General features: G+C 44.8%; 1 protein-coding gene across 12 annotated transcripts in view; it reads right to left on the bottom strand.

Annotated features, from left to right (window-relative positions):
* Positions 1-2,582: 2,582 nt before the first annotated feature.
* Positions 2,583-21,452, bottom strand: part of ep300b (EP300 lysine acetyltransferase b) — a 35,426-nt gene continuing 16,556 nt past the window's right edge. For 4 of the 12 annotated variants that reach the window (XM_030406565.1, XM_030406570.1, XM_030406566.1 and 1 more), the window contains exons 18-30: positions 20,813-21,052; positions 17,982-18,070; positions 16,773-16,883; positions 15,522-15,578; positions 15,147-15,224; positions 14,539-14,606; positions 13,029-13,179; positions 12,650-12,910; positions 12,368-12,533; positions 11,765-11,941; positions 11,529-11,690; positions 8,575-8,856; positions 2,583-7,279 (exon numbers count right to left, since the gene is read on the bottom strand). In XM_030406565.1, the coding sequence (XP_030262425.1) occupies positions 3,944-7,279; positions 8,575-8,856; positions 11,529-11,690; positions 11,765-11,941; positions 12,368-12,533; positions 12,650-12,910; positions 13,029-13,179; positions 14,539-14,606; positions 15,147-15,224; positions 15,522-15,578; positions 16,773-16,883; positions 17,982-18,070; positions 20,813-21,052 (5,178 nt within the window). In that variant the 3' untranslated portion in view covers positions 2,583-3,943. The remainder of the gene's footprint in view (positions 7,280-8,574; positions 8,857-11,528; positions 11,691-11,764; positions 11,942-12,367; positions 12,534-12,649; positions 12,911-13,028; positions 13,180-14,538; positions 14,607-15,146; positions 15,225-15,521; positions 15,579-16,772; positions 16,884-17,981; positions 18,071-20,812; positions 21,053-21,452) is intronic. The other 8 variants (XM_030406567.1, XM_030406571.1, XM_030406575.1 and 5 more) reach the window with 3 other exon arrangements.

The following is a 21,452-nucleotide window of genomic DNA, read 5'->3' as shown; positions in this document are numbered from 1 at the left end:
TCATAATGTGGAGAACTCTTGAGCACCACAACTTAACCAGGGGGAGCTTCTTTAAAGTCTGGTTTATTCAAGTGAGCTTTAACTGAAGGACCACAGCACACTGATTGTCAACATCAAATACTTAAAACTGATAATGATCTGTGGGCAAACAGGAGGAGAGTAATCTGGGTACTCATTTGACCTTTTTACTTCAAGTATATTTTAAAATAATAATAATAATAATAATAATAATAGTAAAGCAATGAACCCTTTTGGGTAACATTTGTAAAGCTACTGTGTGTGCTGTCCATCCATCATTACCGCCTTCACGTCGAGCAAGCGTGCTGCCATGTGTCGCCACTAGAGGGCGCGTCCCCCTCAGGAAAGACACATTACTATAAGTGACGCCATCCAGTTAACAGTCTGAATCATCAGCTCAGTGTGTTTCAACTGTGCAGCAGCAGCAGCAGTGGAAGTGAGGGGGTGGAGTGTGTGGGGAACTAACCAGAATCAGTTAGGAGACATCGAGCTTCTTGTTCAGCCACAAATACACCTGAGTAGAATCACAAGATTAGTGATCACCACTGCTGCTGCGATCACAGGGGCCCTGGATCAGACCTGTGGAGGGTTAGGATTCAGATATGTCTACACCGCGAATGAACTGCCCTTCGCTTAAGGACGTGTACATACAAATAAAGTGATGAAAGGTGAGAAAAATACACGGTCACCATTCTTTGATAGTAGGAATACATGAATAATGGTGCAAAGTAGGAAAGTAATAGTAAAAAAAACAATACAAAGAAATGAATTCCAGTTTAAAAGTTACAAATAAACAGGTTACTGTAACATACGGGGTCAGTGGTGCACAGCAAAGCTGAAATATTGGTGGGGACCATAAGCTGACAATTTCAGAGCGTATCATACATGATAGCAACATTTCTTCAAAAACATCTCATAAAGGTTTTGAATACTGATTGCCAATCAAGGTTTACTCAGCAGTTATCCTCGCAGTGCTTCTTCATAATGTTGTGCTGATGAGGAAGCACGTTTGTAAAATTAGTTAAAAATGTGTGAGGACTCGAATTCTTTTTCTTCAAAAATAAACAGTTTTGTCAGTGCAATAATTGAACGGCAGTTTAACAGCTTTCGGTATTCTATTATGAATTCATGTCACTTTAAAGCTGCTATTTGTGACTCCAAACAGCCTAAAGCCATGGACAGATTGTGAGGCATGGGTTGGAGGGGCTTTCACATGTCTGAATCCAGGCCTCGTCGCCTCTGTCTGGAGCAAGACACAAAACTACAACACGCCATGTTGATAGTAGTAAGTTTGTCTGTATTTGTGGTCCTTTTTGCCCGCCATCTGGAGGTGGCCTGCCAGATTTCCGGACGGGCCCTTGCTTTCCTGGCTGGGACTATCTGTTAAGTTTAGCATTTTGAATGTTCAGTAGTATAGTAAGTGCTTCTGTTCGATAAGTCATGATGAACAATTATGAATATTTATGTAACTGGCTGTTTCTGCTGGCAGTGCAGAGAGAAGAGGAGAAGAAAATATGTTAATTATAAATTAGGTCCATCCGACCCAAAAAGCTTTTTTTCTAAAAGGATAGTATAAGGAAGGGATGTGCAAAAATAACAGTTGCTCTGTTTTAGTGCCGGTCCCTTCATCGCCCTCCTCCCTATAAGCCCAGTCTGCTCCGATTGGTCCGCTCTCACAAGCCTGAGCCGAATGACTCACCATGTTTCTGCATGCGCTTTGCCAGTGTTTTTGCAACAATGATCATATGCGTATTGTGTGAATATCACATGTATTTTAACATAAGAAGTTTAATTACTTAACCATGTGAAGGTGTAGATTTTGAAAAGTATTGTATGCTTACATCTGTCAGTGGGTCATCACAGTAAGAGGAGGCATAATATTATGTTAACTCCTTTAAAGGAGACTTGATGTTCTCTTGCACTAGATGGAAAAAAATATGTAAAAAATATGTTGCATATGTTGGCGTATGCTGGCTACAATGAGTTGGACAATAGCAGCATACTGGATACTGGCAAAAATCCAATCATACATCTAATAATAAGGTACTGATTTCAGTTCCAATCATCACCACAAAGTTGCCCTGTGTCATTCACAGTTGGGAATAAAAGTGTACCTTTCACACAGTCACTGCTGAAAATGACCCAAAACTTGTGAAATACAGTTAATTGTCTTTTCTTGTGTATTTGAATGTAGGAAATTATTCCTCGATTTGAAACTATTTTAAAACCAGTTAGTGCATGGGAGGCCTTGAAAAGCAGCAAAATATTCACCCGTCTTATGACTTGTAATATACATTTTTATTACTGGACTTTATTGCCAAGTCAGCATGTCCCTGTGAGGATCTTGCAGGAATGATATCAGCAAACTTGCAGTGATCTGATCGGTCAGTTGTTGGCTGTTGGCAGGTTTTCATCCACGAACCGCAGAGACTTGAATGACGCACTAATTTCAGTTGGTGCTACAGGCACAACGTGTGTTTGTTCAAAGGAAGATGTATGATATGGCACACGGCTCTTAATCCCCAATCTTATTTGTAACAAACAGCCACATGCAGGACACTCACTGTTGGTAATTTTCATTTTATTATAAAAAACAGTATTTGAGTCCACAGTTTGTGTTTCCTTTGTACAGTAAAAAATATTAAATTAAACTCCCAAAGTTCTTAGCAGAAAGATAAAGAGGATGGAGTTTGGGGGAGGGGGGGAAAACTTCCCCCATAGGAGGAGGAAGCAGAGGAGGAGGAGGGTATTTAAAGTCCAAGGGAAGCAGCAAAGGGGACGAGGCCGAAAAAAATGGAGACTGAGTGCTCATATCTCCTCATTTCTCCTCATTTCTGTGCAACACAGTTCATTTGGATCTAAATCCTCTGTTTACTCCAAACAGTAGAATCCTAAAAACACTAAAAGGAGCCCACCCCACCCACGTTTTTTCACATCCCAGCCCATGTACTCAAAATGTTACAGGCACACAGGTATGCACCCCCCCTCCCCAAGCCTCCACTGCTCCATATTAAGTGTCTTTAAAGGAAGGAGTGCACACACATTCGAGGGAGAGGGCTTGCATGTTTGCGAGGGAAGAGTCCCTTCCAGCATGAACCGATGTCCAATACAGAAGCTGGCCGGGATGTCACAACATGTCCGTTCGACATCTCACAGCAGACCCTCAACCACTGCAATAAAACACTGACATTTAATTATTCCCACCTGGACAGACCCAACTAAAGACATCTGAAGTGAAATGAAATCTCCACTACCCCGTCTTAACAGTCAATAACAAAAATATATTTCTATACGAATTGTAGCAGTCTCAGGATACATAACACCCCCGCCCAACCCCCCAAAGAAAATAAATAAAGCAAACCCAAACATTTAAAAACTAAGATATGCATCATGTTTGGATTTACATTAATAATAATAATCCACATCACTCTGCAGAACAGAAATAGACAGACTGAATGATGGGACATGAAACCGATAAAAAAGTTCTTTGCATTAAATCATCTCCTCTTTAATTCTCGACCACTTTTAAAATCTTAAAAACATTTCTTAAAAAAGGCAATTACTCCTATTTACCCCCCAAAACCCCGAAAATATCACCTTTTCTTGTATTCAGCAAGAGGTGGAAGTGAGGGGTGGTGCTGAGAAACCATCCCCCTCTTTGTCCACAATTGGCAAAAAAATATATTAACAGCAATAACTTACAATTCATTTATTCTAATTTATTTAACGACTGCTTGATTTATTGTTCATCTCCCATAGGAAGTTCAGTTCAATGCATCTTTATTGAAAACATTTTAAATAACATTTAATAATAGTATAAAAAAAGAAAGGCTAGGTAATAACAATAACACTGTCCTGGGTGAGTGCAGTTTGTGCGAAGAATCACAGAGCATTTAGGCTCCACTTGACACATTAAGCAGACGTTCTACATGATGTCTAAAGGGTTGTGATTCATATTCTGGCCAAGCGGGTCCTGACCACTGCCCCCTGGCCCGTGGAGGCCTGCCATGCCACTTAGCTGAGACAGCATGGCGCTCTGGTCCGACCCAAACTGCTCCATTGAGTTCTGTTGCTGGGTCGTTGGCTGTTGTTGTGGAGGGACCACCATACCTGGGTGGTGCTGGTTCAGGTGGCCTGGGTGTGGGGAACCAGTCTGCATCTGGGGGGAGATGTGATGTGGCGAGGGCTGGGGCTGCATGCGTGGGGATGGACTGGAGTGTGGCGGTTGGGACTGCGGTCTGGGTGAAGGTTGTGGGGACCGCACCTGGTTAGCCAGTGATGTGGGCAGTGCCTGGCCCTGCAGGTGTGGGTGTGGGGACTGGGCCATCTGCTGCGGCTGCTGAGGGCTCATGGGATTGCTGTGCTGGGCTGGTGACCCCCCAGGACCAAGATGCTGATGCTGTTGCTGCTGAAGCAACCTCTGGTGGAGAGCCTGTTGGAGCAGAGCAGATGTAGGTGGGGGGCCAGTCTGAGCTGGCTGAGGACCCTGAGGTGGCTGTTGAGGACCTCCTACACCCCCTCCACCTGCATCACCTCCCGGCAGGCCAGCCATTGCATTCTGCTGCTGCATCTGGAGGTGGTGCTGCTGTTGTAGCCTCTGCTGGAGTGCAGCTGTGGCCTGCTGCTGGGCCACTGAGCCTGGATAACCTTGCCCCTGCTGTCCTGCGGGACCCCCAGGCTGCTGAGGGCCAAGAGGTGGACCCCCAGGTGGACCCTGTCCCACTGAAGGAGGCTGCATTCCAGGCTGCCCCATGTAGCCCTGCCCCTGTGGTGGCTGTGGCTGCTGGAACTGACCATGATTGACTCCCATTTGCTGTTGTTGTTGCTGCTGCTGCTGCTGCTGCTGCTGCTGCTGCTGTTGTTGTTGCTGCTGCTGTTGTTGTTGTTGGAGATGCCGCCTCATGAGCAGCTCTCTAAACTGGGGATTGTTGAGATTTCCCATTTGTGACCCCTGGCCCTGCATGCCTCTTCCTCCCCCTTGCTGTTGTTGCTGCTGCTGCTGGAGAGCTGCCACTTGCTGTTGTTGTAAACTGCTGAGCATCGGCCTCTGCTGCTGCTGTTGTAACTGCTGCTGCTGCTGTTGTTGCTGCTGTTGTTGTTGTTGTTGCTGCTGTTGTAGCTGCTGTTGTTGTTGCTGCTGTTGTTGTAGCTGCTGTTGTTGCTGCTGTTGTTGTTGTAGCTGCTGCTGCTGCTGCTGGACTTGCTGTAGCTGCGCCATAGTGGCCATGTTGACATTTGTCCCTCCCTGACCCCCCATGTGCATACCTGGCTGGCCAGGACCTGCAGCATTCATGTTCACCTGTGGGCCTCCTCCTGCCATTACATTACCAACTGGACCCCCTGTGGGTCCAGGACCTCCAGGGACACCACTGGGTCCACCGGGGCCTCCCTGCACGCCCTTGTACTTTGAGGCCCTCTGTTTGATAAAAGCAGCCATGAGCTGTGGGTTGGAGCGCAGGATGTTGAGGACTTGCTGTTGCTGGAGCGGTGAGCTGGGTGAGCGGAGAGTCTGTAACAGCTCCTGGAGGGCTGCTTGGGGGATGTTTCCACCTGCAACACCAACCCCTGGAACACCGGTAGCTCCAGGGACCGCGCTGCCTGGGACCCTTCCACCCACGCCTTGCTGCTGCTGCTGTTGTGCCATATTCATCAAGGCAGCATGGCCCTGAGCTTGTTGGTGCTGCTGCTGATGTTGCATTTGCTGTTGCTGTTGGGCTGCCATCATGGCTGGATGGCCCATGTGGTTCATCATAGCTTGCCTCTGCTGAGGAGGCATTCCCTGGCCTGCCCACTGCTGCTGCTGCTGCTGCTGTTGAGGGTTTTGAAGGGGAGCACCCAACCTCTGCTGTTGAAGCTGTACCTGAGGGGGGAGCTGGCCCTGGGGCAGGTTACCCTGCTGAGGGGGTTGCTGCATGGGCCCACCAGCACCAACCATCATCCCTGATGGAGCACCCTGTGGTTGATCCATGTGAGCTCGGGCAGCTGCCACAGCTGCTTGGCTCTGTGGTGGCATACCCTGGGGTCCAACCATACCTACTGCCCCTGGGTGTCCCATGCCCATCTGTTGACCCTGACCCTGCTGATGGTGAGGGTGGGGAGGCATCATGCCTGCAGCTGCCTGTGCCGCTTGTCTCTGAAGAGCCATCTTTCTTTGAGCATCGGCTACCTGTTGGATCTTCATGGCAATTTCTACTGCTGCAGGTGGAGGGCCAGAGGGGGGGTGCTGTTGCTGCTGTGGAATGGGAGGCTGGCCTTGGGGCTGACTGGGAGGTTGTGGGCCCCCAACACCACCAGACATGACAGCGCCACTAGGCTGCTGCTGGGGAGGTGTTGCAGAGCCAAGGACCGGTTTGCCCTGGGACTGATGGATCTGGGAGGGGCCTGGGGGTCTGCTGGCATATGGAGGCAAATTGTTTGGGTGCTGTTGGAGCTGTTGAGGGTTGGTCCCTGCTCCACTTTGCTGCTGTTGCTGGACCTGAGGAAGCATTTGCTGCTGATGTTGGGGAGAGCTCATTATCCCCCCAGCCCCACCTCCCCCACCTGCCATCTGCTGGAACTGGTGGTGAAGGGGGTGCTGAGGAGGCATGCCACTTTGTGTGGGCATCCCACCGGGCTGCTGTTGCTGTTGGACTCCGGGTCCAGGGCCCAGTCCCTGCTGCGGGACTGGAGGCATGGCCTGAGTTGGGGTCTGAGGTGTTGGGGGTTGGGTTCCACCAGATGTTGGAGTACTGGGCGCTGTGGTACCATTGTTCCCTGGTGATGGAAGTCCTACAACAGGTCCTCCTGGGGGCCCTCCTGCTGGCTGCCCCACTCTCTGCATGCTGGCCATCCTCCTCCTCAACATCTGGGCCTGCTGGAGCCTGTGCTGCAGCTGCTGCTGCCGGAGCTTTTGTTTGATGTTCAAACAGAACGGGACGGGACATTTGTTCTCCTGGCAGTGTTTGGCATGGTAACAGCACAGCGCGATGAGCTGCTTGCAGATGGGACAGCCGCCATTCGTCTTCCGCTTGCAGCTTTTTGTGTGCTGAACGACACGCTTCATCTTCTGGCAGGACGGAAGCGAGCAGTTGGCATTGCGACACTGACATGCATGGACCAGAGACTGGATGCAGCGCTGGATGCTGAGACGACGAGAGTCTCCTGGACTCTGGGTAGCTGCTGCTGCCTGGTTGTTGCTGTCGTCGTCCAGTCCAAGTCCCAGCTTATCCATCTTGTGCTCGTGACCTTTAATATTGTAGCAGGTGATGCACAAGTCATAGTCCTGGAGAAGGAAAGGAGAAAAAGAAGGATAACAACATGAATATGGGTGTTATCGCTGGTTTAACAATTCTGGTTTATACTTCATCTTTCCAACCTTTGCCTACAGCAACATGCCCACACAAGCACAGCCTTTTTGCAATGTTTTGCTATTGTACACACAATCAGACCTAAAGTAAGAGGAGTTATTCTTCTCAGTCTTCCTGTCCAGATTTCCCAACCTTTTATCTGAGAATGCTAAGAATGAGCACTACAGCAAAAACACCTATTATTCAGACTGTCTTCTGCAGCAGCATTGTGTTCCATTGTGCATTCCAATGAAAACAACTGGAAATGGTGGGAAGACAGTGAGGATTCATGGCTTTCTCACTGTAGTTGCATCTCAAGTCAAAACACTGGTGTGATAGCTGCAGCTGCTACTGACTCCAAGTGTATCAAAGGTTGCACACGACTTCCTACAAGCTCCCCAGGCCAACGGTGGATATAACAAAGACAATGACTTCACTACAATGGAATTTTGCTGCTCAAAATGGGAGGGGAGAAAAAAGTGCATCTCTTAAACCACCAGGCTTCTGTTGTCTGCTTTGAACTAAAACCTTTAATTTGTTCAGCTAAATCTTAAATGAAAGAGAAAACCAGTTGATCCATGCTTTGAAATATGGTGTTCCTATATATTACTTGCACTTTTTCAAAGTAGAAATCCAGTGTTCCTTCTAAGAATATGGCAAACAAATAATTTAAAAAAAGAATAAAAAGAAAAAGCTCTGTTGGGAACAAACAAGACAGGCCAACAGAACAGTGAAATGTCCAACAACATGTTTGACTTTCTCCTCATCTGGTTAAAAAAAAAAATGTGGACAGAGAGGCCAAGTAACTTCGTCTAGCGAGTGAGGTCATGAGGTCTCATTGACTGAATTTCCAAATAAATCAGAAAACAATTAAAGAATAAAACATTGATTTAACCACAGCTCGTAAATGCTACCCATTAACCAAGCCAAACAATCTGAATGTGGAACAATTTGCTGTTTTATGGTCACAATGAAATCACTGAAAAAAGCTGTGATTGGCTATACTGATTTTCAAAATAAGGGGACAAAGAATGTATTTGAGTGTAATAAAAGCAGTGTTGTGAGGAAAATTGAGAGGAAACTATCATCAAATTTAGCTGGCTTGTTGCGGGCACGCTCACCTGATGATGTAAAACACACTGGAGTATCTAAAATATTGTCACTGTTTTCATGCTGCAGTGATTGATCTCCAGTTAAATTCAAAGAGAGAAAAGGCAACTGCGACTCTCACCTCGCAGACAGTGCAGTGGAAGCGGGTCTCCACGTGGTGTTTGCACTCATTGCAGGTGTAGACAAAGCGGTCCTGGCTCTGGTTGTGCAGCTCCACCAACATACACATAGTGCTCCACAAGGACCTGCGGAGTGAGCTGAACTCCAGGTGCTTGTCCCTGGCCAGAGTCAGGAAGGCGTCGCGGCCGTCCATCAGGTCACAGGCCATCAGGGGGTCCGAGTCAGTAATGGGGGGCAGCGAGTTAAGAGTGGGGCCAGCAATTAGACGGATGACAAAGAAGACCTGGGAAAAAGAGTAATGAGGATCAGCAAGTTTTTAAAATCAGGCCCCATTCCTACATACAGACTTTTATACAAATGCCAACTTCAGATTCATACCTTCACTGATTCATTTCTTGTGTAACGTAGTTGATTATTCGCAATCTAAAGCACCAAAAGTGCATCACAGGCCTTTAATAGAAAATACATTCAGACCCCTCACAAACAAGTGTCATCTGTAAATCTATCAAAATTTAAATGGGAAGACAAATATCATTCATGGGATTTTGTCGGACCACTTAAGAAAAACACTGTGGGAGTTCCTCTGTGTTTTTCTTAACAATAGTCAGTTGTTGCTTTTTTCACCACAGTTATATCAGTGCAGAACAGTATGTCATTGTTCTCTTGTAGTTTGTTGATTAACAACCTCAGCAGTCACTTACAGGAAATATCAGTGGAAAAATGCAGGTTTTTGTACAGCATTTTAAGGGTAAAGTTTAAGCCTTTTCAGGCTAACATATAACATGAATATTCCTGAAGCTTCCATCATCACATCTTAATTGTTGCTGTACATGCAATTGCAAAAAAACCAAAAACTTTACGGAACTCCTTTACACCCAAAAACAATGTATATTGTCACTTTGTTTATTTTGAAGAAGAGTTGGCTGGTAACATGCACATCACATAGGTGCAAAGTTATCAGGAAATCAAGCGACTGAACCCAATGAAGACTGAAATGGTTTTATTAAACTACTGTGGCATCGAGTAAGGTTATTGTTTATTACACTGTTTATTTTACCAGCTTTTCGTATTAACTTAATTGTGTGTTTTGATCAATATTGCTTAATTAAATTTCAACGCCAGGAGACACACTAATATGCCAGAGGATTGTTGAATTTCAAATATTGAAAGATCAGCATAAAAAAATTGATTTGTAAAAAAGCAAAAAAAAAAAAAACTCAATTCAGGCCTAACCTCGAAATGATGAACGGTCTGGGTTCAACCCTTTTTTCAAACTTTCAAGACTTTGTATAAACCCTGAAATTGTATAACTTATTTGTGTGATATGTGAAATCCATTGTTAATATGAAAAAAAAGATCACAACTGCAAGGGATGCTGTCAAGCTGAAGGAGTCCTATCGAGCATGCTGACGGGCACGGCAGGCCAAGCGTGCGGCAGCACGGGTAGGCGCGGAAGCAGGAACTCGGGTCTGGGAAAAGTTTGGGGAGGCCATGGAGGAGGACTACCGGTCAGCCTCGAGGAAATTCTAGCAAACCATCCGGCGCCTCAAGAGGGGGAAGCAGCCCTCCACCAACACTGTTTACGGTGGAGGTGGGGAGCTGTTGACCTCGATTGGGGACATTGTCGGGCGGTGGAAGGAATACTTCGAGGATCTCCTCAATCCCACTGACACGCCTTCCATAGAGGAAGCAGAGGCTGGGGACTCAGAGGTGGATTCATTCATCACCCAAGCCGAAGTCACTGAGGTAGTTGGGAAGCTCCTCGGGGGCAAAGCACCGGGGGTGGATGAGATTTGCCCCGAGTACCTCAAGTCTCTGGATGTTGTGGGGCTGTCTTGGCTGACACGTCTCTGCAGCATCGCGTGGCAGTCAGGGACAGTGCCTCTGGACTGTCAGACCGGGGTGGTGGTCCCTCTATTCAAAAAGAGGGACCGGAGGATGTGTTCCAACTATCGGGGGATCACACTCCTCAGCCTCCCTGGGAAAGTCTACTCCAGGGTACTGGAGAGGAGAATTCGGCAGATAGTCAAACCTCAGATTCAGGAGGAACAATGCAGTTTTCGTCCTGGCTGTGGAACACTGGACCAGCTCTATACCCTCCGCAGGGTGCTCGAGGGTTCATGGGAGTTTGCCCAACCAGTCCACATGTGTTTTGTGGACTTGGAGAAGGCATTCGACCGTGTCCCTGAGGCCCTCTGCTAAGGGCTGTACGGTCCCTGTACGACTGGAGCAGGAGCTTGGTTCGCATTGCCGGCAGTAAGTCAGACCTGTTCCCAGTGCATGTTGGACTCCGGCAGGGCTGCCCTTTGTCACCGGTTCTGTTCATAATTTTTATGGACAGAATTTCTAGGCGCAGTCAGGGGCTGGAGGGGGCCTGGTTCGGGAGCCACTGGATTCCATCTCTGCTTTTTGCGGACGATGTTGTCTATATCGGATGCCCCCAGGACACCTTCCTCGGGAGGTGTTCCTGGCATGCCCCACCGGGAGGAGACCCAGGACACGCTGGAGTGACTATATCACTCGGCTGGCCTGGGAACGCCTTGGGATCCTCCCGGAGGAGCTAGAGGAAGTGTTCGGGGTGAGGGAAGTCTGGGCATCCCTGCTCAGACAGCTGCTCCCGCGACCCGGCCCCGGATAAGGGGAAGAAAATGGATGGATGGATGGAAGATCACAACTGCATAAAACTAATGACTTGTCTGCAGTCAGTTCAGGATAATCCTACTAAGCTTAGTATACGCTGCATCTACTGTGCCATAAAAACAGCCGAACATTTTCAGACAGCTGCAACAGAAGTGCAGCAGCAGCAAAACAGCAGAGTTTGAATGGTTCATTCAGTGAGTGGAGTCAACATGATGTCTCTGAAGACATAAGTCAATGTAATGTTCTTATAACTTGGCCATATAATCCAATAAAAGAGTAAGCAGCTATTGCTATAATAAAATTAGCCTTGCATACCTCCTTATGTTTCTCCATGGTGGCGTAGAGCTTCTGGGAGAGGTCATTGGAAACGTTGGGCATCCCTGGTTTCTTCTTGTTGGCTCGGCTCAAGCTGCTCTTGTTCTTGCTTGTCTTTTTATTGTTCTTCTTTTTGGCATTCTTGCTGTCTCCTTTTGTGGCCTGTGAATGTTTTAATGTCAGAGTCAGTGACTTGCTAAAAAACATAATGATGATAATGACATGAGAATTCTTACTCCACTGACATCCGTGCTCTCATTGGAGGTACTGTTCTCCTCCCTCTTCCTCTCCTCCTCCTCTTGCTCCAGCTCCTTGATGCTCTCCTCCAGTACATTGGGCCAGAAGTCACCCTCAAAGTATGGCAGCTCCTTGGCGCTGGTCAGCCGGTCTTCTGTTGCCTGCTTGAAGATGTCCTGAGAGAGAACACGAGAAGTGTTAAAGGATGCTCATGAGCTTTTTCACTCTTGCAGAAAACAACAAAACACATTTTAGAGGTTTATTCTTGCAGCCGAGAAAGCAATCTCAGTCTGCCCAGTTATCATGAAATTGCCAGAATTCTTCATTATTTCCAGCAGTTTGACAGGTATCTTACAGGTCCCAGAAACTTAGATTTAATGCATTTAAAGGCTTCTGACAAAGTGTTGCTAAAGGAAATGTGATAAAAATGTTTGTGGCAGTTAAGACCCCTCAAATTAGCCATTTATAAAATTTCATTTAAGACATTCTAAGGACCTCCAGACACCCCGTTTGATGCCGTTAGGGACTATGGATGAGTCAGAGGCTCTTTTTGGCAGCGATAAATGCATACTTTACATTCAAAAACAGAAAACAAGTCTCACTTTGTAATCATGGACGATGCGTTCGGAAACAGCCTTGTCCAACATCTTCTTGTACCACTCCTGCAGGCGCTTTGGCTTGGGGATCTTCTGGTCCATTGGGTGACAGTGGAAGATGTAATCATCCCCTTCACTGGGTGGACAGGCCCAGATATGACCATTTGTAAACCTGACACAGGGAGAGATGCATTTCCTTTAATTGAGACTGTAGTGTTATAATAAACTTCAATTTCAGCTGCTCAGTTGAAGGGATTATGTTTGAGAAAATCTTAATGTTTCTCTCACCCCTGCCTCTTCACATACTCCAGGTAGCCCAGCAGGATCTCATGGTAGACAGCAGTCCTGAGGTGTCGAGGTCTGAAAAAGTGCACGCTGTCCAGGTAAGAGATGTACACTCGTCTCTGATTGGGAGGCGGGCAGTCCGAGCCATACTCTTGAACGTGCATGCCGAAAAAACACACTTCTGCTCCGTCGACGTCCTCGAAGGCAAACAGGGCTTTCATCCTGTACGGGAAGGACTCGGACATCTCTCCATTGTCGACAAATCTGGAGGGAAAAGAAAAGCCACGGTGAGGAAAACGGCTGAGATTGTGACAAAAATCTAAAATTAATCAGCGCGCAATCATCCTGAATATGTTCACTACGTGCACAAACGACCACCTACCTGGACTTCATGCCTGGCTTGACCTCAACCACCTTGTCTGAGACGTGGACCACGCGGATGGTGACCTCGCCACATTCAGGGTGGTTCTGCCTCTTGACGAACTCGTTCACTCGTGACTCCAAATAGCCCCCCAACTTTGTCTGAGGAAGTCCTGTGAAGACAGTAAAAAGGATGAGGAAAGAGGTGGAATACAGTGAAGGACAGGAACATACAACACAAACAGTACACAAGATATGTACTGCTTGTGTCTGTACTCATTGCAGGACAGACAGAGCCCTCGTCTGACAACGTACAACAAACAAGGATATTATCCTCATTAAGTTTGACAATTGAAGTCTTTAAGCACTTAGCCCATATAGAGAACTCCACACAACAAGTATGGCAGCTGAAGTTCGAAGGACTAGCACTCAAACAAACGCCACTTCATAAATAGGTCAAAAAAGACCAAAAAGGAAAAAGAAAAAGAAATAGCAGGGTTTCTTGCTTGTAGCATGTAATGCTACTTTCTGAGTGATTGCGCCTGATATTGAGTATAATAAAATATATTTCATTAGAAATTAGACAAATATACTTGCAAGATTTTAAGTTTTTGTAGTGAGTTCAACATTTTTAGTGTGATTTTTTTTGTCGTATGCGTAGTAGATATTAAGCTATAGCCAAGGAGAAACAGCTAGTCTGGCTCTGTCAAAGGTAACAAAATCTGCTTCCCAGCACCTCTAAAGCTTATTACAGCTCATTATAAACCAAAATTAACCGCTAACTACAACACTGTATCTTGTTTATTCAATCAGAACAAACTGAAGTATAAAACCAGCTATTTGAGGTTGTAAATGGTTTATTTTTGGTATTTGGCCAAGTAAATTCATGGTGACAACAAAACCCATTTACTGAACAGAATTGTATCAGTTCTACATATATCTCCAGGCAGAAAGTGAATAGGCATATTCCCTAAATGTTGAACTAGTTCTTAGATACATTATACATCGCATGTATCCTGATAATTTTGATCCCTAATATTCCACTTAAGTATCAGGGAGTGGAATGATTGGAAACTCTCTAAGGCAAATGAAATGAGCTGCAGAATGATACAGTGAAATTACTGTTTTGAAGCCTTAAAGATATTTTTGATATTTTCTTAGCTCAACAAAACTTGCGTTGATGCGCCATTTTCAGACTGAAGCCTGTAATTAAGTCTGACAAACTTGTCCAAAGACAACCAGAAAAGCCTCAAAATCCTTTGATGACCAGTCCAATTTTAAAGCAGATTAATATCAAACCCTAACCCAAGTGTTTTTTTGTTTGCTTGAGGACTCAGTGATGATGATATGACATCAAAACATTACATTCGGCCTCTTTCTTCTGAACCCCTGTGTCTTTAAAAGGTGCAGCTTTGGGGAAGATATTTCTATCAGAGGTGAAAAATCTTCATTGATAAAAAAACTGAGAAAAACAAGCCAGAAATTAAAGAAAGCAGGCAGGCATGAAATGAGCTGAGCATTTCTCCACTTACTTTTGGCTGCATATTTGTTTTCTTTCCGCGTCTTATTGGCCTTTTTAAGGCAGTTGTCACACACAAAGCTGTGGAAAGAGAGAGTAAATAGAAAATTGTTAAATTCTGGTTCTGTCATAATTAACCCCAATCACTGATTAGGTGACTCTGATCGAGAGGACGACTTCTCCAAAAATGAGCCTTGCATGTCAGTCTTCCTTTCTTTAAACAACTATGATGACTTGCATCTTTAAATTACAAGCAGACCACACATGAAAGAGACTCAAAATCTTATCGAGCTTTAGCACTTTGTTTGCATGTGTATCTGTTGCCGCCAAACTGGCAGGCGTTTTCCATCCTGATGTAATGATCATTCCTCCTACTCATTTTCAGTTTCAATACTTTGTTCAAACTGCACTTAAAAATGTGTGATTTTTAGAAACTGGCATGGAGATGTGTATTCATGTGTTTTTGGACTTAATATTGTACTTTTCAAGCACCGTTTATTGATGTATTGGATCATTCTGAAGCTTTGAATGAATACAAAGGCGAAATATATTTTCCAGACCCAGTCATGCAACAGAATGTACAGAGTTTGTGTGTGAGTGTGTACATGATAGCTGGCTCACCCTGATGGCCATATGGTTTCATGATGCAGCACGCAGATCTGATGCATTTTACGACCGCAGTCAATACATTCCACAAGCCTGAGCAGAGAGAGAAGAAGAAGACAAAAGACAGACGCAATATTTAAAGTTAATGAAGCAAGAGCGTCACATATAATGGAAATACTCTGTTCCTCTGCACAGGCTACACAGGTGCCAAGTGGGTAAGTAAAAGGTTATGACATCCAAAATACAAGTGGGAAATAAAAACCAAAATCTTCTATCTAACCATTTAAGCCACCCAATCCAGCTATTATTAACCATAGCTAACATCATGATAAGAACATGGCACGACAATAATCGTTAAATGGAAGTTAATGAGTTCAGAACAGGACGTACAACTCGGGGTCAAGTGTGTCGTTCTTCTTTCGCTGGAACTGGTCTTTGTTGATGGACCTGCAGGAAGTATCAGAAAACAAATTACAGTACCGAACACAACAAGGTAATCGCAGGAGACTGCGGGCTTTGTGCAGAGTCATCCATCTTTAATTCAGAAAATGCTTTGAAAATTTAAAGGAGACCTATTAGACTGACAGAAGCTCCTCTCTCCCACAGAGAACAATGCTCCTGAAACACCTCATCAGTAGTCTCGCCTTTAACTCTGTGACTTCATCACATCACACTTAGTCACAGAATCATACATTTTTATAATGTATGCCTAGTGACTAGTTGAGCATGTAAGAATTGATTAAGTGAAGCTGCTCTGTTGTTTTTAGCAGTACTAGGTCAGACATATGTGAACTGACCAATCAGAGCAGACTGGGTATTGAGGGAGGGCCTTAAAGAGACAGGAGCTACAACAGAGCAAGTCAGACGAGGAGGGGAATACAGTGCTGCAGCACTGGACAGTATGATAAAATGGACGTGTTTTTGAGCACCAACGCATGTATATTTATTCTTGTAGTAACCTAAAATAAAATTATGAAATTTAAAATGAGCATAATATGTCTCCTTTAAAAATGTGACAACTATAATAACATTACCTCATATTGTTATACACAAATTATTTATCTCACTCTTAACATAGACACAGAAACTCGTTATCACCAATTATTTTTTTAAATTAATAATTCAAAACATTTTGAACAATGATCACAAATCCTAGAGCTCAGAGCTATGTCTTTAAAGTGCTTGTTGTTTTCTGACCAACGGTTCAAAACCCAAAGACTCTTCATTTACTATCATAAATGACAAAGTCAAGAAGCATATTCTTGCATTTATCAAAATACAGTATATGGTAATGTCCTTTTGATTGACTGGTCAGTGCAGATCTAAGTCTTTTCCTTGATTATGATGAACTGGAATAAGATGAAACAGAATATAAATACTGGAATACTACACACTGGAGATATGATTTCTAATCCTAAACCTACTTAAGGGGAAATAAAGTAAAATACTGGATGTTAAAGGCTTTTTAATTCATGCTAGTCTGTTCTCTTTTTAAACAAGAACCGTTTGGGGGTTAGATATCCAAAAATGATGAGTTTATAACAGCTGTTAGATTCAATCTAAGAGGCTGCTAATATCTGAAATACATAACTGTCTATCTGCTATGTGTGAGAGGAAAGCAGGAGGGTTGATGATACTCACGTCTGAGGCTGGGAGGGGTCGTCCCCCAGGGAAACACTCTCGCCTTGGATTTCGTTGAAACACTTCTCACAGAAGTGGTACCTGTCAGCAAGAAGCCCATATTTTGGTGAACTACACGTTCGCCATCAGCACAGCCAATCACAGAGAGGGCACGAAGAAGCAGCCGCCAATCAGGGCAGGGCAGGACAGGCCGGGGGGCGGACACACAGGAGGAGGCAGAGGGCAAGGTAGGTCGTCGCCAGGAGGAAGCAGCCAATCGTGATGCAGGGTTTTTGTGTGGGCGGGTGTTTTGATTTTGCGCGCAAATTTCGGAGTGGATGATTGGTCACACCAAAACAGGCCAATGCAGACATCACAAGCGTTAAAAAAGGAGGGAGAGAAGAGGAGAAGGGGCAGGGAGATGGGGGAGGGGAGGGGAGGTCAAAATGAATATTAAAAAAGCGTGAAATAAATCGTTACAGGTCAGACGAAGACAATGGAGGGGGGACAGAGAGGGACAGGGTAGGGACATGGAGGAAGGAGGGGACGGACAGGATGTGAACAACAACCAACAGAGGACAGAGAGCCAAGGCAAAGCAAAGATTAGCGTCAGACGTCCAGTGGTAAACAACAACAACATTACAGCAACATGAGAGACCACTAGGAGCTGTGGAGGAGGAAGGGAGTGAGGATACAAGTCTCCAAACATGACAGGGTGGATGAGGAGAAAATAAATAAAGCAACAGAGACCCATCATCCTTTCAGTCCATTTATAAAGTGGGAACCTTTCTTCTGCTGGTGAGAATGGATAACCCCCCCCTTCCACCCCGCTATCTATACAAGTAAGTATCAAAAAAGGCAAGCTGTCATGTATAGTGCATGTAAATCTAAAGAATGGTGCAACAAATAAAGAATAACTTCTGGAGAAGACAGGAGCCCACTTTATGAATGACAACATAATGGAAATTAAAACGGTGAACTGTGAAGATGGAGATGGTGCCAGGGTAACCAGTTGAAGCCAAATTAAAACTCATCTGTGATTGCACTGATTGATTTAAAACAGTTCCTACAGCAAAGCATCAATGTGCAAAATACAGCAAGACATGTACAAGCTCATCTCATTGCTGTGTTTTCACAGCAAAATGCCTAAAAATCTAAAAAAACAGTGTCTGAATGCTGCTGGTCTGTGATCAGTGTGTGCTTGTGTTCCAATATGCCCAAAGCACTTACCTGTTCTGGTAGCTAAAATAAGCAGCGTCCCGTTGGATGGTGCATAATTGTTTTCCATAGCAGCAAAGAGTTTGGGGGGAAAACTCATACTGTAACAATAGAGGGACAAAATAAAAAAGTTGTTTGCAGACTTGTTGGACCAAAACTTAAATGTCAGTTCTCACGCAAGCATAGAGTACATGGATCCACAAAGACAAACTTATATATCAAAACACACCTACATGTTTGTTTGATTTTTATCCAAGTGCATTTATTCGGTCACACCTTGCCTTAGCTTGAAGCTCATCTTATCTCTCAAGAGACCGTTTACACCAATCTTATTTTTCCGTCTTACCTGTAGTAGGGCTGGGCGATATGGACCAATAGTCATATCCCGATATATTTAGGCTGAATATCGATATACGATATATATCCCAATATTTTTATTGCAAATTGAGAGCAAATGTTCAGTCAAAGTCAAAGCCAAATATGACATGTGGGTGGGAATTTCATCATTTTAGGGGCAAGTCCATTTGGCCTTCACTTTTTTTTTTTCCAGGGGCACCAAGGCCACATGACAGGGCACAAAGACCACCAAGTAAAATTTGTTGATTTACCTTTCAGACTGATACCATAACATCCTAATTTATAATAACACATGGATTATGTATCAAAACGTTTTTTAAATACCAATATCAAGTCGATGTTACATTAGAAAACAGTTTGTTTTTTAAGTAGGGTTAGGGTGAGGTGAGTTTTGTGACACTATACTGAATATTAATGTTATTGAATATTTCTCCCAATAGAAATTCCCCAAAATTATGGCAAAGCACATTTTTTCCCAAACAAAAAAATTGTAGAATAACCAGCAGGAGACCACTGATGTGTGGAGTGATTTTGGTGACACTACACTCTGAATAATAGTGAAGTTATTGAATATTTTTTGTAGTTTCTCTTTTCGGTGTCGCACTTTGTAGACGGTCCCTGCGCCCTCGTCTCACAGAAGGCTGATCATACAGACCAGAGTTAATGTCCAGACGCTCGTTTTGATGAAAATACGGTTGTAGCTCGTTGTCTTCCTTACTACGGTAGGAAAGAGCCGTCAGTTGTGTTTTAACAAGGTTTCACTTATGAGTTATTGATCCGGTAAGTTCGAATCTGTGAATATATTTCCAACTTTACCGGACTAAATCCTACCACATAAGTCAGTCACGTATCATATCAAACCGGCTGCGCTCGCTCACTGTGCTGTAAGTTTCGTTCTTCTGTTTTGAGACGCTGCTGCTGTTTGAGAGGCTTTCACGTGAGATCATCGTGATGATGAGACTCCACCTGCGCGAACCGCGGACTCACTGAAGTTACTGTGAGTGACTACTGTGCACTCAGGTGGCTGTAATTCAAGGCAAGCTCGCTACGCTGACCGGGCCAGGGGCACAGAGGCCACTGTGGCCGTACGATGAGTTTTTTTCATGGGGCATCAAGGCCGAAGTGCAGGGCAACAATAGTTTGTTGAAGAGTGCCGGAGTGTCTGCTCCAGCCCCTCCCCGTCTCTGTGCATGAAGGAGGAGGGGCGGGGGGAGCAGTGCAGAGAGCTCAAGGTCAGCGGCTTGCCCGGAGCAAGGATCACAGCGCAAATTTTAACTATATCGATATACGCGATAGGGTCTAATTCCATATCACATTTAAAAAATATATCGATATATGTTTTATATCGTTCTTTCTATTGAACCCCAACTACCAACCATATCTCTGGGCAGACCGAAGCACGCATCGCCATTTATGGATGAGAGACTCATGACAGCGTAGGATGTAAACAACAGCAGTTTCATTTTCTGTTACGCTGCAACATTAGCTGCTTAGTTAGCCAGTTTCTCCTCCATGAGTAGATGTACACTTCCTTAAGTGAGGTACACAGTTGATGGGTGTGGTGCGGTAGAAAGAAAATAGTCCCTACGTGATAGAGCTCACAACAAGCTCTGTGGATTATCTAGAATATCTTGGGTCACGATTTCTGGGAAGTGACATTGCTGTGGAGTTTTGCAAATGGAACTCACACCCACACATTGTAATTGGATAAACAGCACAAAGGTAAGAGGAAAAATGTGTTTCAGATTTTGGGATGAGCTGTTCCTTTGAGGGAATAGTGTGACTTTTCAAGGAATTCTCTTTCAGGAGGTGAGTAAGAATACAAGTTTGAAACCACTCTTTTAATTGTCCTTTTATATGAAGTTTCAGCCAGCAGCCGGGTAACTTGCATAAATATGCATAAACAAAAGAGGAACAGCGAGTCCAACTCTGTCCAAAGGTGACAAGATCTAACACCCAGCACCTCTCAAACCTTCTAATTAACACGTTGTATCTTGTTTGTTTAATCTATTTCTTGGCTGGAAGCCGTTGCCGGGCAATCAGCACAGACTCCAGAAACTTACTACTCCTAGCCAAGAAATAGTCACGCACTCGACCCCCCCAAAAAATGGCCAATTGTTGGTTTTACATGTTTTTGCACAGACTAATCAAATGAGATACAACATTTTAATTAATGAGTTTTAGAGGAGTTGGCAGGTGGATTTTGTTACCTTTGAACAGAGCCAGGCTGGCAGTTTCCCCATTTCCAGTCTTTTGCTACACTAGGCTAATTGGCTGCTAATGTAGCTTCATAATTACCACGAGAGTGGTATGAATTCTCTCATCTAACTCTCCAGAGTGCAAATATTAATATTTCCCAACATTTCAACTTCAAATCTATTCCCTTAAAAACACAACTGTAAATCAGGTCATCATAAAAAAACAGACAAGTGACATTTCTATACTGAGACCACAAAAAAAATAAGAACACATGCTTTATGGCTCACCTTCCTCCCACAGCAGTATCCCAGACCCTGCATGACAGGATCAATCTCTGACTCAAACACCTCAGCCAGCTTGGAACAGTACTTGTAGACGCGGGACGTCTTGCGGTTGTACAGCCAGGCATTGTTAAACATCAGCCAGATATCGTCCACATACTGCCAAGGCTCCTGGTACTGTCCCGTGTCCAGTTTCCGCTTGATGGTTGACAGGTCCATGGGGTTCTTCACGATGTCAAAGTAGTCCTGGTTTGGGAGGGGCGCCGTCAAAATTTGAGTGGCAGGTCGAGGTAAAGTTCAGGAGTTGGGGGAGAGAGCAGCAAGATGGTGGGAGGGTCCGAGAGAACCAAGTTGAGAGAGATGGGGAAGAAGAGTGGTCGTCATCAACATAAAGTGCGGTCGTCAGGTGTGATGAAGGCGTCGACCGGGTGGGACCAGAGTAGGGAGAGAAGAGGGTGCAGGGGGACAATGTTGTTGAGCGCTGCAGAGAAGAAGGTTCGCGTGCAAACAGAGAGACATGACAACTTCTGCCCTCCAGCTCTCTGCTTTGCACCCTACAGTTTAAGTCCCTGTCTGTACTGCAGGCAGGGACCAGGCCGACCGCCACAAGTCTGTCCGGTCCTCTGCCGCTATAACCACAGTCAAG

The sequence above is a fragment of the Sparus aurata genome, chromosome 23, assembly GCF_900880675.1.
Source record: "Sparus aurata chromosome 23, fSpaAur1.1, whole genome shotgun sequence".
NCBI lineage: Eukaryota > Metazoa > Chordata > Actinopteri > Spariformes > Sparidae > Sparus > Sparus aurata.
This window is presented reverse-complemented; position numbering and strand designations above follow the sequence as displayed.